The sequence below is a fragment of the Calonectris borealis genome, chromosome 21 (assembly GCF_964195595.1).
Source record: "Calonectris borealis chromosome 21, bCalBor7.hap1.2, whole genome shotgun sequence".
NCBI classification, from domain to species: domain Eukaryota; kingdom Metazoa; phylum Chordata; class Aves; order Procellariiformes; family Procellariidae; genus Calonectris; species Calonectris borealis.
Window position 1 is genome coordinate 1,006,497 of NC_134332.1, and position 15,093 is coordinate 1,021,589.

At 59.4% G+C, this 15,093-nt stretch overlaps 3 protein-coding genes across 9 annotated transcripts in view; 2 read left to right on the forward strand and 1 right to left on the reverse strand.

Moving 5' to 3' along the window:
- Positions 1-210: 210 nt before the first annotated feature.
- Positions 211-717, forward strand: RNF224 (ring finger protein 224). Its single transcript, XM_075170145.1, has one exon. It carries the CDS (start codon positions 211-213, stop codon positions 715-717), a length of 507 nt encoding a protein of 168 aa, XP_075026246.1.
- A 4,188-nt stretch (positions 718-4,905) lies between these two features.
- On the forward strand, positions 4,906-6,621 carry LRRC26 (leucine rich repeat containing 26). Its single transcript, XM_075170144.1, has 2 exons — positions 4,906-5,449; positions 6,362-6,621. Exons 1-2 carry the CDS (start codon positions 4,906-4,908, stop codon positions 6,619-6,621), a joined length of 804 nt encoding a protein of 267 aa, XP_075026245.1.
- Positions 6,622-9,149: 2,528 nt separating this feature from the next.
- The window catches only part of GRIN1 (glutamate ionotropic receptor NMDA type subunit 1), a 39,809-nt gene continuing 33,865 nt past the window's right edge, over positions 9,150-15,093 (reverse strand). For 3 of the 7 annotated variants that reach the window (XM_075170221.1, XM_075170220.1, XM_075170216.1), the window contains one exon: positions 12,835-14,044. In XM_075170221.1, coding sequence (XP_075026322.1) covers positions 13,841-14,044 — 204 coding nt within the window. In that variant the 3' untranslated portion in view covers positions 12,835-13,840. Of the gene's footprint in view, positions 10,862-12,834; positions 14,045-15,093 lie in introns of those variants that run through there. The other 4 variants (XM_075170223.1, XM_075170222.1, XM_075170225.1 and 1 more) reach the window with 3 other exon arrangements.

Here is a 15,093-nt window from a genome sequence, read left to right on the forward strand (position 1 = left end):
GCCATCCAAGGGGGCAGGGTCCTGCTTTTCCAGGCAGGGCTGTCCATGGGGCAGGCAGGCAGCAGGCAGGGGTGCTGGACAGGGAGCCTGATGCCCCTGGGAACCCACCATGTGGGGCGGGTCCCCATATCTCCCACGCATCAGATGCACTCAGAGGTGGCATCCCAAACCCTGGCTGTAGGGCTAACATCTCCTTTTGCCCTCCCCAGCATGTCCCAGGCCAGTGGCAGTCCCCGGGCAGAGGACACAGGGCCGTATATTGGGGCGCATTCGCGCACCCCGAGCCGGGGCAGCCAGCGGGTTGAGTGCATCATCTGCTATTCCTCCTACGACCTGTGTGGCCGGCTGCCGCGCCGGCTCTACTGCGGCCATACCTTCTGCCAAGCCTGCCTGAAACGCCTCGACGCTGTCGCCAATGAGCAGCGCTGGATCCCCTGCCCGCAGTGCCGCCAAAATACGCCCACGCCGCGCGGCGGTGTCGCCATGCTCGACCTCGACCTGGCCACCTTCCTCGCCGTCAAGGCTGACAAGGAGCATCCCCGGGTGGCCAGCAGGTCCCAGCCCGACTCGGCCACCAAGGGCTCATGCAAAGGGAAGGTGGTCACCCAGCAGCCGGCGGGGCTGTGCCAAGACGCGGTGCCTGCGGCACCGTTCCCCCGACGTGGCTGCTGCCAGCCATGCCTGTGCTGTGGGGTGATGGTGGCCTTTGAGAGCTGAGCGGGAGCAGGGGGCTGCCAGTGGTGTGCGGGCAGCTGGGCTCCTGGGGTGCAGCCTGGGACCGTTTTTGGGGACCCCAAACCGTGCACCAGACCCGCATGAGGACAGTAGTGGTGGGGGTGTGCTGGCAGTCTGGGAGGGGCTTCAGCTTGCTCAGGGCTTGCTGTTCATTCTGCTGGCATTTGGGGTGAAACAGGGGGGCTGAGGATTCTCCCACTCCCTCATCCTGCCCACGCAGCCCCTGACAACTCAGAAACCTGGTCCAGCCATCACGGATGTCCCCTGGTCCCTGGCCCAGGGCTCGCTCACGCCCAGCTTCTCCGTGCACATGGCTCTGCAGCAGGGACACCCCCGCCGAGCATCCCCCAGGCAGGGCACGCAGGAGCCTGGCACAGCACAGCAACACAGCGATGCTCTGGGGAGCATGTCTGGCACTCCGAAAGCTTCGCATCTATTAAACAACTCTCCGCTGGCCCTGCTGGGCCACATGTCTTGGTCATATTCGTCGGTAAGCCTTGGGCTAGCCTGGGGGAAGCCCTGCCTGCAGCGGGGGCGGGACGGGAGAAGTGACCTGCCCTGCCGGGTTGCTTTCCTTTAAGTGTTTCTTCTGTTGGCCCTTTGCATGAGATATTTAGGTGTCGGGGGTAGCTGGACAGTTGAAAACGAGGATGACAGAGCCCATGGGAGCTCCTGCTTGACCTTGTGCTCCACGGCTCAGGCCAGGTTTGGTTTTCCTGCCTGACCCCTCCCCACCTCCCTGCCTGCACACCTGCATGCAGCCCACACAGAAGCCCCTCCACTGTTTTTCCAGGTCAGGTCTTTGCATGGCTTTCCCTGCCTGACTCCAAACAGGGGGTGCAAGGATGAGAGCCCAAACAGCCGGGTGTGGGTTTAACAGAGGCCAAATGGGGAGGACTGGGGTGCACCAGGGTGATATTAATACAGTTCTTGGGCAGGGCTTGGCATTGCCTGGGCAGCTCTTGTGGTCCTTCCTCAGAGCCCATTTTCTGTATCCATTTTCCATGTGGTTTATGAGTTCTTGCAATATCGCAGCATCAGGCACCACTGGCTGCACCTGGGGGCTCAGCAGGGACCCCAGCCTGCGCCTCCCTGGGGCCAGCAGTGACCTCGTGCACCCGGGGCAGTCCTGGTGCTTGGCTGTTCCCTGCACCGGGTGCCAGGGATGCAGCTGAAGGAGTCCATGCACAGCACCCACACTGTGCACCCACCACCCCATTCACAGCACTCACACCATGCACAGCGCCCATGCACAATTCTGCCACTTGGTGTCACCTGCCATAAAAAAGTCAGAGCTGAGATGTGCCCAGCAGAGCCCAACCTGGGGACCTTCCAGCCATGGGAGCAGGGCACCAGGGATGGTGCCCAGGGGGGACAGCAGAAGCGTGGTGTGGTTCAGGGACTCCATGGGGTGGACATCTGCCTGCCTTGGATCTTTAATTATATGGAAACATGCAATAAATTAAAGCCTTCAAGGATAGGATAAAAGCTAACATGGAGACTTAAAGTACCTTCCCCTCTATCTTCATCTGGCCCCCAATTATCCACGGTGGGTGGTGGGAAGAGCTTGGCAAGGGCCCATCCCTACCCTGGGCACAGGTCCAAAGGTGCCAGCAGGACTCTGTGCTCAGCCCAGCACTTTGGGTCCCAGCTTTCCAATGGTGGCGGGTGACAAAGACCCACAGCTCCCTGTCCCTATGCCCAGATCCCTGCCTCCATGCTCCCACCCCTGCTCCACCGCATCCCCCCAGCACCAGAACCAAGCTGTGAAGCTTGGCCCTTGCTGTGTGCCTCTGCTCGTGTCTCTGCTGCTCCCAGCCAGTGGCTGGTCTCTGAAGGAGTTCATCTGCCCCTCCATCACTTCATTGTGGGAACGGTCTTGGCGTGCTGGCCGGGCACCCTGATTTACTCCCCTTGGCCAGAGCAGGGCTGGTGTGGAGCCCCATGCCTTGGGGGACTCCTCCGTTGGTCAGCATGGGCCCCCCAAGCTGTCCTTGCACAGTGGGTGCTCGGAGCAGCCTCTCCTGGCGCTGGCCCTGGGGCCAGGCTGCACCGTTCACATGGAGCCCAAAACCACAGGAGGAGGCATCACAGCAGGGGAGCGGGGCACCGGTGGGTGCAGCCCTGGCTGGGGTCCTGGGCTCTTTCTGCAGGGTGCTGTGTCCCCCCTTCCAGAGAAGGGGGCAGTGACAGGGACCCACGCTCTGCCAAGCACTGGCAGCGTGTGTGAAGGGACAGTGGTGGCTCTGCTGGAGCACAGGACCCCAAAGGGTCACCAGCCTGCAGTTGCCGTGGGGTGCAGCCAATGCATGCAAAATAGGAGTGGGGCCAGGCACAACCAGCACCATCCCTGTGCTTGGCCAGTGTCCCCAGCAGGCAGGACACTGGGGACATCTCTCTTGCCACGTGCCATGGGAGTGTGCAGCAGGCTGGAAGCGAGGGGCTGGCAGAGGAGCTGAGATGGGTTCAACAGCCTCCTGGGCTCCCTGAGCACAAAAGCTGGAAATGGCCTTGCTTTTAATAGTTGGGTTTTTTTTTTTTTCAATGAATTTTGCACTTCTCACCTGATCCCAGGTGGCTGCAGACGGTGGGCAATGCAACCCCTGGGAAGGAAGAGCATTTTGGGACAGGGGTCCCTAAAAATTTGGGTTCTCATATAGCCCGCAACTGCTGGGAGGATGAGCTGGTGCCGCAGCTCCACGTGGCTGCGGGTTTGTGCGCGGCTTCAGGGCTGGGCTGGGCTGGAGGATTCCTCTGAATTATTTCCAGATGGGGATTAATGCAGCAAACCGAGTTTGCTGCAGGATAGATAAACAAACCAAAGCTCCTCTGGATGCTATTAATAAACCGCCTGCCTGCTGCTTCTGCCCCAGATTTGGGAACATCCTGGTCCTGGCCTGAGGCGCAGGCACGCGCTGCCTTGCTGCCCTTCCAGCCCTTTGGCCGCGGGGCAGAGGTGCCAGGGATTCCTCCAGGACCGTGACCACTGGGGTCCCAAACGGGACAGGAGCTGCAAGGGTGTGAGCGGAGCACAGCGGCTCTGCTCCAGGCTGCGGTGGGATGAGGTGCTACCGGCCGTGTCCCCTGGTCCCCGCTGAGCTCTGCCAGGGACGGTGGGCTGTGGGAGGTGACACCTCTGCTCTCCAGCCTTCTGCTGCGGGGCTTCGGGCAGCTTTGAAACCGGAGCAGGTGTAAATAGGGTGGAGGCAGACTTTGAGCCCTCTCGAAGCGGTGTTGCCGTGCTGGGGCGAGGGTAAACAAGTTTTGGGTGGCTGCAGCCTGGAGAGCTCATCTTGCCCACACCTTCTCACGTGGGGGCTCCTGGGTGTCCCCCAGTGTGCACGCAGATCTGTGCTCCTGCTGGGCAGGAGGAGGGTGGCCCATGGGACTCACATCCCAACCCTCCTCATTTTGGCATGGCTTGTGGTCTCCTGCCAGGGGCAAACAGAGCCTGGCCAAGGGCTGGGCTCAGCGGGATGGCCCATGACTCCCAGCAGAGCTCCCCACTGAGGACCTCTGGGCATGGTGGGCCAGCACAGAAGATGGGGTTAGACCTGCTGATGATATGATTTAAGCTTTGTCTTGCCGCAGACAGCCACGGGGGTCCTGGGTCCATCCACCCCCCTGTACATGGCTGGTGAGGCAGCACACCCATGGGGATGCCCCGTGGGGAGGATGGAGGCCAAGAGATGGGTCTGGTTTTGCTTTTTTCCAGCTCTCCAGCCTGCAGCGCACACAAGCAGTTAATCTTAGGCTGCACAGAGCTGGCTGCTTACCTGGCTGGAGCAGTGCCTGGCAGAGGGAGGGACGAGGGCACGGCTCCGCACCTTGCCAGGGCAGGCATCACTGTAAAAATATTTGCTGAAAAAAGTGCAGCTCCACCCCAAGGAAAACTGGGGCCGGGAGCACAACCCACTCCGGGTTTGCAGACTGTGGGTGGCAGTGAGTGGCGAGCGGGGGAATGCGTACGGCTGCAGGGAGGCGAGCACGTCCACCCGCTCCCCTTGCAGCCAGGCACCGCCTGACACCTCCGCTCGGCACCGCTGGGCTCACCCAAGGGTGCCAGGCAGGGACGGGTGGCTGGGCAAGGTGACAGACACTAGGGATCCTGTCCGTGGGGACATCCTGGCACGGGAGGTCGAGGAGCCCTCGCCGCCTCGGTGGGCAGCCATGGGCTGCTGGAGGGCCCCCAGCACCGTGCTGGCCTGCCTGCTTCTCCTGCGCCCGCTGCCCTCGCCAGCCTGCCCCGCCGCCTGCCGCTGCTCCTCTGGGGAGGTGGACTGCAGCGGGCATGCCCTCCGCAAGGTGCCGCAGAGCCTGTCGGCCAACACCAGCACCCTGTGGCTTGGCTACAACTTCATCACCGACTTGGGGCCGCGCTCCTTCCCTCCCCTGCCGCGGCTGCTGCGGCTCAGCCTGCCCCACAACCGCCTGGAGCTGATCCACAGCCAGGCGCTGGTGGGGCTCGGGGCGCTGCAGGAGCTGGACCTCAGCAACAACTACCTAACCGTGCTGACCCCCGAAACCTTCCTGCCCCTCACCAGCCTGGCCACGCTCAACCTGGGCAGCAACAGGCTGGGGGAGCTGGAGCCCGGGGTGCTGCACGCCCTGCCCCAGCTCCAAGCCCTCCTCCTGCAGGACAACCCCTGGGTGTGCAGCTGCGACATCCTGCCCCTCTGGCGCTGGCTCAGCCACAACAGGGAAAAAGTGCGAGGTGAGTGCCCGGAGGACCGTGTCCCCAAGCCCCCCACCCGCTCCACGCTGGCTGGTCACCCCGTCGGGACTGAGGCAGGACCCAGCACCCTGGCTGCCAGCTGGCCATGGGCTTGCGTCCCCAGGCCAGGGCGGCTCCTGTGTTTGCTTGGGTGGATGCATCCCTGGGTCTGGTCCCTGGTGCCCACCCTTGGTCACCAGCAGGGATTGCCTGGAGAGGAGGGCTGGGCAATGGCCCAGCGACGGGCACCCAGCGCTGTCCCCAGCAGCGGCACCAGTCCTGCCACGGTGAGGGCAAGGCGAGCTGGGCAATGGGCACCTGAGGGGGCAAGATGAGCCTGTGTGTCAGGGTGGACATCACTGCTGACTCAGCCAGGACTCGAGGCCTTCAGCCTCTTCCCCAGAGACTTCATGAACATGGGTCTGATCCTGCATTTCTTCCCCCGTGAACCTCGGTGAGAGACAGCTCTGTCAGCGAAGTCTCTCCCTCTGCTGCCACCCACTCCTGCTTGCTTCCAGCTTGGGTTCGCGCCTGTCACTCGTGCTGGCTGGGACCTTCTGTGGCATCTCCAGGCTGGCTTCTCACTGCTCCCCACGTCTGTCCCCTGGGAACCAGGCCCACCACTTTGCCTGCCCCATCTACCGTCCTGCCCCAAACCCATTTTCCAGTACCCTCTCCAGCACTGCACCCACCTCCCCAACCTGTCCCACTCCCCAGGGTGCAGGACGTAGATGGGGCCTGAACCCTCACTGCTCCCCTTGTTTGTCCCCTGCCCTGGGCTATCTTGGTCAACCTGGCCCCTGTCCTCCTGCCCTGCATCTGTCACATACAGACCTGCCAGCCCCTCTGTCCTTGACACCTGCCTTGTCCCAGCTGCCCAGTGTGCCCATCAGCACTGCTTTTCTCTTCCAGAGGAGAGTTTGCTCCTGTGCAGAGTCCCGGAGCAGCTGAACAAGTATCCGATCATGTCCTTCAGGAATGAGTCCTTCAGGCAATGCCAGGAGACCTCACTGTCTGCGCAGCACTACATCGCCTTTTTGGTCATTGGACCGTTCTCCTTCATGGCCAGCATCGTCTTCTGCACCTTCATGGGCTCCATCATAGTCGTTTACCACAACCTGCGCAGGGAATCCCACTTCTGGAGGAGACCCCGCATCTGCAGGGGCTGCTGAGGCAGGGCGACCAGGCTTTGTCCCCAGGCAGGCTGTGGTCCATGCCCTTCTCCAGGTCTCTGCACCCTGCGAGAGTGCAAAAATTTATCTGTGGACCAGTAAGAGGATGCTCTGTTCCTGGAAATCACTTTTCTTCTTTCTCCCAGAGTCCCCCGAGATGATGCCAAGCTCCCTCTGCCCCGCTGCCGGGGGAGCAGCCTCCAGCTCAGCCCCCCTGCAGGGCACGGTCTGACCGCAGCTGCTCTCGGTGTTTCGGGAGGCTCCCCAGGCCACCCTCAGACCTGCACATCCCCTTCCCAGGGGGGCCAGGTGATCCTTCTCCTCCAGCTTACCCTGTCCTGTCCCTTCTGCTGCCCAGGGGCCTCAGTGTGCATTTCAGGGTGCACCGTATGCCTCCATGTGCCTTTCGGCACGAGCCCCTGCGTGCATCTCAGGACACACCATATTCCTCTGTGCGCCTTTCGGTGCAGCCCAGGAGCCTCTGCGTGCCTTCCACTTTGCCCCAAAGCCCTCCCTGGGCCTTTTGGTGCCCCCAGCGCTCCCCATCTGCCATTCAGTGACCCGCAGCGTGCCTTTCCGTGCCCTCAGGACCCCTTGGCTTGCCTTTTTGTGCATCCACATGCCATCTGTTTGGCTTTCTATGGCCTGACAGGCAGTGGTTTGCCTTTTGGCTGCCCCAAAGCTCTCTGTGTGCCTTTTGGTATACCTGAAGATCTCTGCGTGCTTTTGGGGCACTCCAGAGCCTCCACGGGACTTTCAGAAAGCCCCAGACCCCTCCGTGTGCTGCCTAAGGAGGGGAGGTTGCAAAATGTTTCTTTTGATAGTTTTTTTTTCCTTGAGACAGGGCTGCTGGTGCTGAGAAGGCTCAGCCAACAACCAAGATCTAGGGTGAGGCTGAGGTTTAGGGTGAGGGCTGGAAAGAGGCGAAGCCTCGAGCTCCCATTGATGTGGTTTGGCAAAGGGGCTGCCAAAGGGTGGGTGAGGCTGCACACTGGCTCCTCCCCCAATAGCTTTTCCCCTGGCTAAAGCTCATCCAAGGCCAAGGTCTAGGGTTAGCTCAGTGGTGGGAGTGGGGACAAAAAAGCCCATGTGGGTTACAGCACAGAGCCTGCAGTCCTTGCTGCTGCCTCACCTCCCATCACCCCCAAAAAGGGGCTGGGGCTGTCCCTGCATCCCCCTGCCCTGCCGTCTCCTGCCCTTCCCTGCGGAAACACTTCTCTCCTTCTCCTAAGCTTTGCATGGAAATGCTTAGTGAGTGTACTGGGGGATGGCCTGGAAGGAGCTGGAGCTGTGCTCCAATGGAAAGCACAAGCTGGTGGGACAAAAGCATCTCTCAAGGAGGAGCACAGACTTTTCTGGCATGAGTTCTTACCCATTGCAAGGCGATAAGAGCCACAATGAGATGACTGTGGCCACCAGCCTGCCCCTGATCACTCAATCTCTTGCCCATGCGAGAGCTGAGGGACAAGCCAGGGATGTGGCAGGGGTCAATGCATCCTTTGGCAAGCTCTTGGAAAGGGTTAAATAAATCAGGCAAAGAATAAACCAAATGTCATCTCCGTTGTGACTTGCTGCCATTTTTGTTTTCAAGAGAGAAACCAACCCAGTGTGCTGCCACACTGCTTGATTCCCACTCGGCTCTTCCTGCGGTGCGTCTCCCCAGGGAAGGGGGGAAGGGCTGTGGGGAGCTGGTGAAAGCAGCAGCTCCTCCAGTGGTACCAGCCCTGCACCCGGGACGGCTGCAGAACCTCTGCCAGGATCAGCCTCTTTGCACGGCGCCTTTCCCAGGAGCAATCCCAGCTCTCCCAGACCCTCTCTATTGACAGCACTCAGTCCTTCCCTAGGTCCATTTGGAGCTAGGACCTCGCTTGTCATCCTGCACGGCCCCGCTCCTCCACCCGGATCATCCTGAGGCTGAGACCCCCATGGAGGTTGGGCTGGTGGTCTCAGCACATGGGAAGCATGCTATGAATGCGTGATGTTGCTTCAGTTCAGCCCAGGGGAGCTGCCTCTCTGTTTTGCAAATCCCTCGGGGCACCTCCCTACGGATGGGCTGATGTGCGGGGTCTTCCCCAGATGCCTTCATCCCTGCGGTTGGTCCTCTCTTCCCACAGGCCAGCCCCACTGGCGGTGCCCCACGCTGGCTCCCAGGAGCTGGGGAGCCCAGCAGTGGCAGGGGACTGTTCTCCCCTGGATGGAGGTGGGTGAGAGCCAGCTGGCGTGGTGTTGGCATCTGGACAGTTTCAGACTGTCCCCGGCCCCCTGCTGCCACACTGGCTGTTCAGGCTGTTCAGGCTGTCCATCAGCCTGGCATCCCGAAATGGTGATGTCCCTTCCCTCCCGGTCTTCCCTGCAGCTCCTGGCCTTTCTCCCTGCTGGCTCCTCCGTCCCTCCCCGTCCCCCAACCTTTTACTCTTTGCAAACCCTGCAGCAGTGCTGGGTGAGGCTCTGATTCAGCACGGGGCTCTCTGCCAGCTTTGCCGAAGGCAGAGACGGAAAGAGGCACACGGCACTGGAATAAACCACTTCATGATCCAGTCTAGACTTTACTGAGCTCTTGCAAAAACTTGGTATTAATGTTACATTGACGTACAAAGTAGAATGGGTCCAATTTCTCAGCTGGAGCGAGATGAACTTGATGGAGCCACTGCAGTCAGTGGGACGATGCTCACAAGACCTCAGCTGCCGTCTGAAAATCCTGCCTGCAAAGGCTGCCGACCCTCAGGGGGAAGCCCCATCTGCTCGGCTGGGGCAAGGAGAAGGCAGTTCATGCCGCTGGGTACCACGTTGCAGGTGGGTTTTCTGCCTTCGCAGGAGGCGGGATGCGATGTTGCCCATGCGCGTGCTGTAGCTGCTCATCACCAGCCTGGCTGGTGCCAGATGCTTCCCCGATGCTGGTGTCTCCGCACCCACTCACAGCGCCCACGGGGAGGGTGCTCAGGGATGCTGGCACATAGGCACGTATGCTTGAGGGGAGGAAGGTGTGGGGAGGAGCGGCGTCAGCCTGTCTCGTTTGGTTCCCTTCTCCTCAACTGGGATCCGGTTTCCACATCTCCAGGTTCAGGCAGATGCAGCCACGTGAGCTGGGGCTTCAGGCTGCCGCGGGAGCTGCTGGCAAGCTTGACCTGCAGGTGAGTGTGGCAGGGAAGCTGCCAGTGCCTGCTGTGGTGCCCCGACACTGCAGGCAGGCTGGGTGGCCGCTGCAGACACTGCAGCACACAGCAAGCCACGACCAGCCAGCAGCATCTCTTCTTGCATTGCTGGTGCTGAGGCAGTGTGGAGCTTGGCTAAAGGTCAATGCAACCATCCAGAGCCATTCCCATGGAGATGTTCCTGGCCAGGAAAGCCACGGTGTGAGAGCTACATGCTGGCCATGGCCAGGTCCTGGGGATGTCTTCTGTGCAGGAGAGGTGGGGAGCCAGGATCTTGGCTTACAGCATGTTATGAGCTCCAGAGTACCACGTTTAGCACAGGAGCGTGGGCTGCAGGGCTGGGAGCACTCCTGCTGCAAACAACCACGTACAGGAGCCAAGTCATAGCCACGGGCTGATGGGAGGGAGGAACAGGGGGTTCATCCTCTGCGAGGAGAAGAGCACACATCTTCCAGCCCCTGCTGCGGAGGCGGGGGTCACTCGGCACAGCAGGAACACGTGCCCAACTTGCCAAACCATGCCGGCTGCTCCAGCCACTCGGGGCCATGAGAACGTCGCACTGGAGCCCTCCGGGGTGGTGGGAGACATGGAGCACACGTCTGAGGGGCCGTGCGTGTGCTGAGAAACCTGAAGCCTGCAAAGTGAAGCACATGTTTGTAGTCTGGCACCAGCTCTTCCCCGCTATCGTGGGAGAGCAGGCAGCATGTGCCTTTCAAAGTCCTTTCCCCTTGCACGTAGCCAGTCAGTGGCAATACTGATTATCAACAGTACTGGTTGGAAGCAATTATCTCTGTACAATGAAGTCCAAACCATGTCCTGGTTCTGCTGTGCATTCTGGGGCATGAGCATGGCAGCAGGCCTAGGAAGGGAGGGAGATATACAATGAAGTCACCGTGTATGGATGAAGGATGCTTTCCTCCCATCTCACCCAGAAGAACCCATCAGTGTCCCTTGAAAGGCAGTCCTGGCTGTGCCTTCCTACTGCGTTGGGCAAGGACTGATGGCCCTCGGGGAGAAGGTCACACCACAGTGCTGACTGAGGGGTCGGAGAGGTTGAGCTGGCCGGTGATGTCGGTGGGATGATATTGCTGCAACACACAAATACACAGACAAGGAGAAAGAAGTGTTAGGCAGTCCTGGCACTTGTCCCTGCCTCTACCTACATCTCATGTGTCCCTACAGGATATCCCTTGGGGGTGATGCAACGGCCCAAAACCTGCTGCTGGCTGAAGTCCCCTTCCCAATGCAATCCAAGCTTGTGCAGAGGTCGTTGCAGACACTCTCCAAGCACCCTACAGCTGGGCAGGGAGGACGCCCAGGAGCGCGGCGCAGCTTCTGCAGAGCGTGGCAGCCGCGTCACCTGCTGAGCGAGCCCCTCTCTGCTCTGGGAGAGCTACAAGACAAAGCCTGTGACTCATCAGCCAGCCCACGGCTGAACCTGTGTTTGGAGGGTCTGGCGGGTTTCGGCATCTCTCTGTTGCCAGATCAAGCTGTGCTTTGAGGCCAGGGCGTTTCACCTCCTTGCTTGAACGACTCTGCTTTGACTATCCTTTCATGCAGGTGAGGAGATGTGCGGTGTGGTTGATTTGCGATAAAATGTAGCGTCAATTGCTAATGTGAAAATACAGCCTGTGTTGGGGATGTGGCGTGGGTTTGGGGTTCTGCGCTCCTTGCGGATGGGGGGTTTGGCAAACGCTCCCTGGGAGAGACCTCCCCAGCCACCAGCAAGCAAACGGGGAGAGCAGAAACAACCTTCAACGGGCAAGGAAAAAAAGGTCCTTTCTCCCCAGGCAGGGATCTACAACTGGGCAGTTATTTTCTCCCTTCCTCCTTCCACACTCCCTTCCTCTCCCAGTTCCACTCTCCTAACTCCAAACCCTGAACTGGAAGCCCCGACCAGCCCTGCTGTGAGAGCGGGTGGTACAGAGCATCTTGTGCTGGTGTCTGGGGACCTAAATCGCTGCCGGGGCAGGAGTGGGTCTCAGTGGGTCTCGTGTGCTGCAGCGCGGACCCTCTCCAGTGGCCTTTGCCCGGCCCTTGCACCACACTACCCAGGAGGGCCGTCATTTTGCTGGGCTCCCGGGGGGCTCCTCGGTGATGGGATTTTACCCGTCCTGCGTTGGTCAGTGGTGACTGTGCCCCCCGCGGTGCTGCTGGCGGCTCTGGCACTGTGGCTACCCTGCGTGGCTCTACACCCTGCCTCCTGCCACGGGGAGGTCTGGGGTCCCCCTGAGCATTGCGTGGGGTCCTCGGGGCTGCCCTGCTCTGCCCAGTTTTGTGCTTCACCAGGACCCCTCGGTGGGGAGCTGCTGGGGCAGGGGCGGGAGCCAGCATGCTCCTGTCTCTCCGGTACACGTGCTGGGGACGTGCTGACACCCAGGGAGCATCTCGCGGGATCATTCTTTCATTTAGGGGACTAGCTAATATTAAAATGGAGCCTCTGAGAAATTCCTTGCTGTGGCCTTGCTTTGCTAAGTGGCAACACCTCGGCCGTCGCCTGTTTGCACAGAGAACGGCCGAGGCGATCCTGAAGTCGCTCTGCCGCCCGGGGGGGAGCTTTTAGTGGCTGTTCATCAGTCCACCAAAAAACGCCCCTCTCTCCCAAAAATGGGTGCAGCTGCCCCCTCCTTGCGAAAAATTAGGATTCCAGCTAAATGCAATGTTTCCTTTCCACAGCAAAAATGGCCGGGAGACGTGCGCTCGTGGGACAGGGCTTGATTCCCGCGGGGAGGAGAGGCGACTGGGAAAGGGGAGAGGCTGGGTGACTCACTGGTGGAGAAGAAAGAGGAACTTGAGATACAAAAAGGAATGGGCAGAAGAAAGGTCCTTTGTTAAATATCCTGCCTGACGCAAGCGGGGGAAAAACGGTGTGTGCACGTGTGTGTGCGTGTGCCTCGGTGCACGTGTACGTGTGGCTGCTGCGGAGGAAATCTGGAGGTCTAGCAGGGCAGGCTGGGGCGTTCTGGCCTCTCTGCACAGCTCCGGGGATGGGAAACGCTAAAATAACCAAGCGAAGTGGGGAATCTGGCCAGAAAAATTAAAATACAAGAGCATGGCTTTTGATTTGAAAGCATATCTCCTCCAATCACAGAGTTATCACAGGGTAACATTCTCATTTACTTTTTTTTGTGTAGAGTTCATGCATGCGATTTTTAATAATAAAAATTAAAAAAAAAAAGAAAAGAAAAAAAAGCAAGAAAACTGTCATATCAAAACTATGTTAAAGTAGAACTAATGCTAGAAGCACATATCAGTAATTTAGGGTAAATTATGTTACAGGGATGGTGCAAATATCCCCAAACCAAACATTATAAAGCCAAGAAATTAATCAATATTAACCGTAGAAGAGACTCAAACATGTTAAGGTATGGAAGTGAAGTGAAGGCACCAAAAACTTTAAATGACAACCAGGAAGAAAATATAGACAAGAACTTAATATGTCTTTAAAAATGACTTCAACCTAATCTGGGCTCATATGGTAGTCCCTGGCTGGTGGAAGATTTTCTGGAAGAACTTTGGGATTTGGGTTTGGTTTTTTTTTTCTCAATTAAAAATTAGGATTCCAGCTAAATGCAATCTTGCTGTAGAAAACGTCAACTTTCCTTTTAAAAAAAAAAATTAGTTGTCTTTGACCTACTTTTAGTTCTTTTGGGCCAAAAATTACGCTCTTTTTCAGCCAAGAAGCATTTGGCTTTGGGACGGCTGATCCTTCACTGAAAAGGTGACCTTTTCCATGAACCCCCTCGGTTCTCGACCAGCTCTGGCACCATCCCCATGGCTGCAGGGCGAGCATCGCCTCGCAGCACCGGGCCCTTGCTTGGCGGTGACGTGGGACGTGTGTCATGCTGTGTCTGGGGGGGACGCCCGCGGGCTGGCAGTGTGACTCTGCGGGCGCTGATGACGGCTGCGGTGGGGGGGCTAAGGGACCTGTGCACCTCGTTACGTGTCTGTACGAAATGTGCCGGCTCGGAAGGTGTCTGTGTGGTTTATGCGTCTCACATGGCTTCTGTGGGGTTGCAGTATCGTGGGTGGCTGCGATGGATGGCAGTACGTCAGCTCTGCGAGTGCTATTCGAGTTGCAGGAGCTGCCTATGGGGAACACATGCATCTCCTCCTGGGGCGGTGGGGATGATGTGCCGCGGAGAGGCTGTGCAGCTCGGGTGATGGTGGGCGCTAGGACGTTCAGAGTGGGGTGGTAGCTTCCCAGGGCTGTCTTGGCTCCATGGTGCCAGCCTGTCTCTCTGGCACTCCTGAGGGACCATTCTGCAGGGCTGCAGAGCAGAATCCATTTTTAAAACTCCCGACAACGAAAAGGAAAGAAGCAAGGCCACCAGGTTTGCGTCTTTCGCTCGCTAGCCAGGAGAGCCCATGAGGCTGGGGTCAGCCTGGCCTTCCAGCCCCATGGGCTCTCAAGCCTTGCCCATCTGAGACCTGGTGTGGGCCCGTGGCTCTGCCGAGCATCACGAAACAGAGCGCCTCGCTGCTTTCTCATCTTTACAAGGACCCCAGGCAACGTGTCCCAGCATGCTATGTACTCGTGGGGCCTTCCACAGCAGGAGGGCATTGGGGTCTCTGAGCCAGGGCTGCTGCGTGGAAGCGGAGGACACCAAATGGCAGGTTGTGACATGAGCTGGTGGCAGCACCCTCCCGCTGGCCGCTCACCCTGCAGAGCAACCAGCAGGTCCGCCCAACATCACGACAAAGCTCGCTCCACCACAGGCCTCCTGCAATAGCTGGACCTTGGACCTGTTAGCCTCCATCTTGGCTGCGTTGGCTTGGATGTTGGCCCCGCTAGCCTGTTCTTGACCCAACTAGCCTGGTTTCCCGGGGAACGTGTCCTGAGACCCCAGCCACGTCACCCCATGGCAGGCAGAAGACTGCAACAGGCTCCTGGGCAGCAGGGCATTGTTGCCCATAGCTGCCTCGCAGATGCAACTGCCCCCAGAGCGGGGGCCATCTTCTGGGATGAGTGGGGCCATGTCCCTCCACAACTTGCCTGCGAGCAACTTGCCAAGAAGATCATGGCCAGGACCCAAGGCACAGGGAGCCCCGTGCTGCACTGGTCCCCACCGGGTGAGGGAAGGGGAGAGCATGGCTCCACTGCTCGCCCATGGGACCTCTGGTGCAGGTGGCCCCTGGACGTGGTCAGCTCAGGGCATTGGGGTGCTCCTACCTGGGGTCAGAGAGCACTGTGGAGTGGTGTGGCATAGGGTGGATGCCACATCACGGAGCAGGATCAGGCCCAGGATGCTTCCCCGAAGAGGGAGCGATGCGGGAGGTACCGGGGTGCCACATGCCAGCTGCCCCATTGTTCCTGGGT

Excerpts from the sequence above, each read along its gene's own strand:
- LRRC26 (XM_075170144.1), top strand. The coding sequence starts at position 4,906 with ATGGGCTGCTGGAGGGCCCCCAGCACCGTGCTGGCCTGCCTGCTTCTC. Across the intron at positions 5,450-6,361 it reads CAACAGGGAAAAAGTGCGAG|AGGAGAGTTTGCTCCTGTGC; the intron begins GTGAGTGCCCGG and ends TTTCTCTTCCAG.
- RNF224 (XM_075170145.1), top strand. The coding sequence starts at position 211 with ATGTCCCAGGCCAGTGGCAGTCCCCGGGCAGAGGACACAGGGCCGTAT.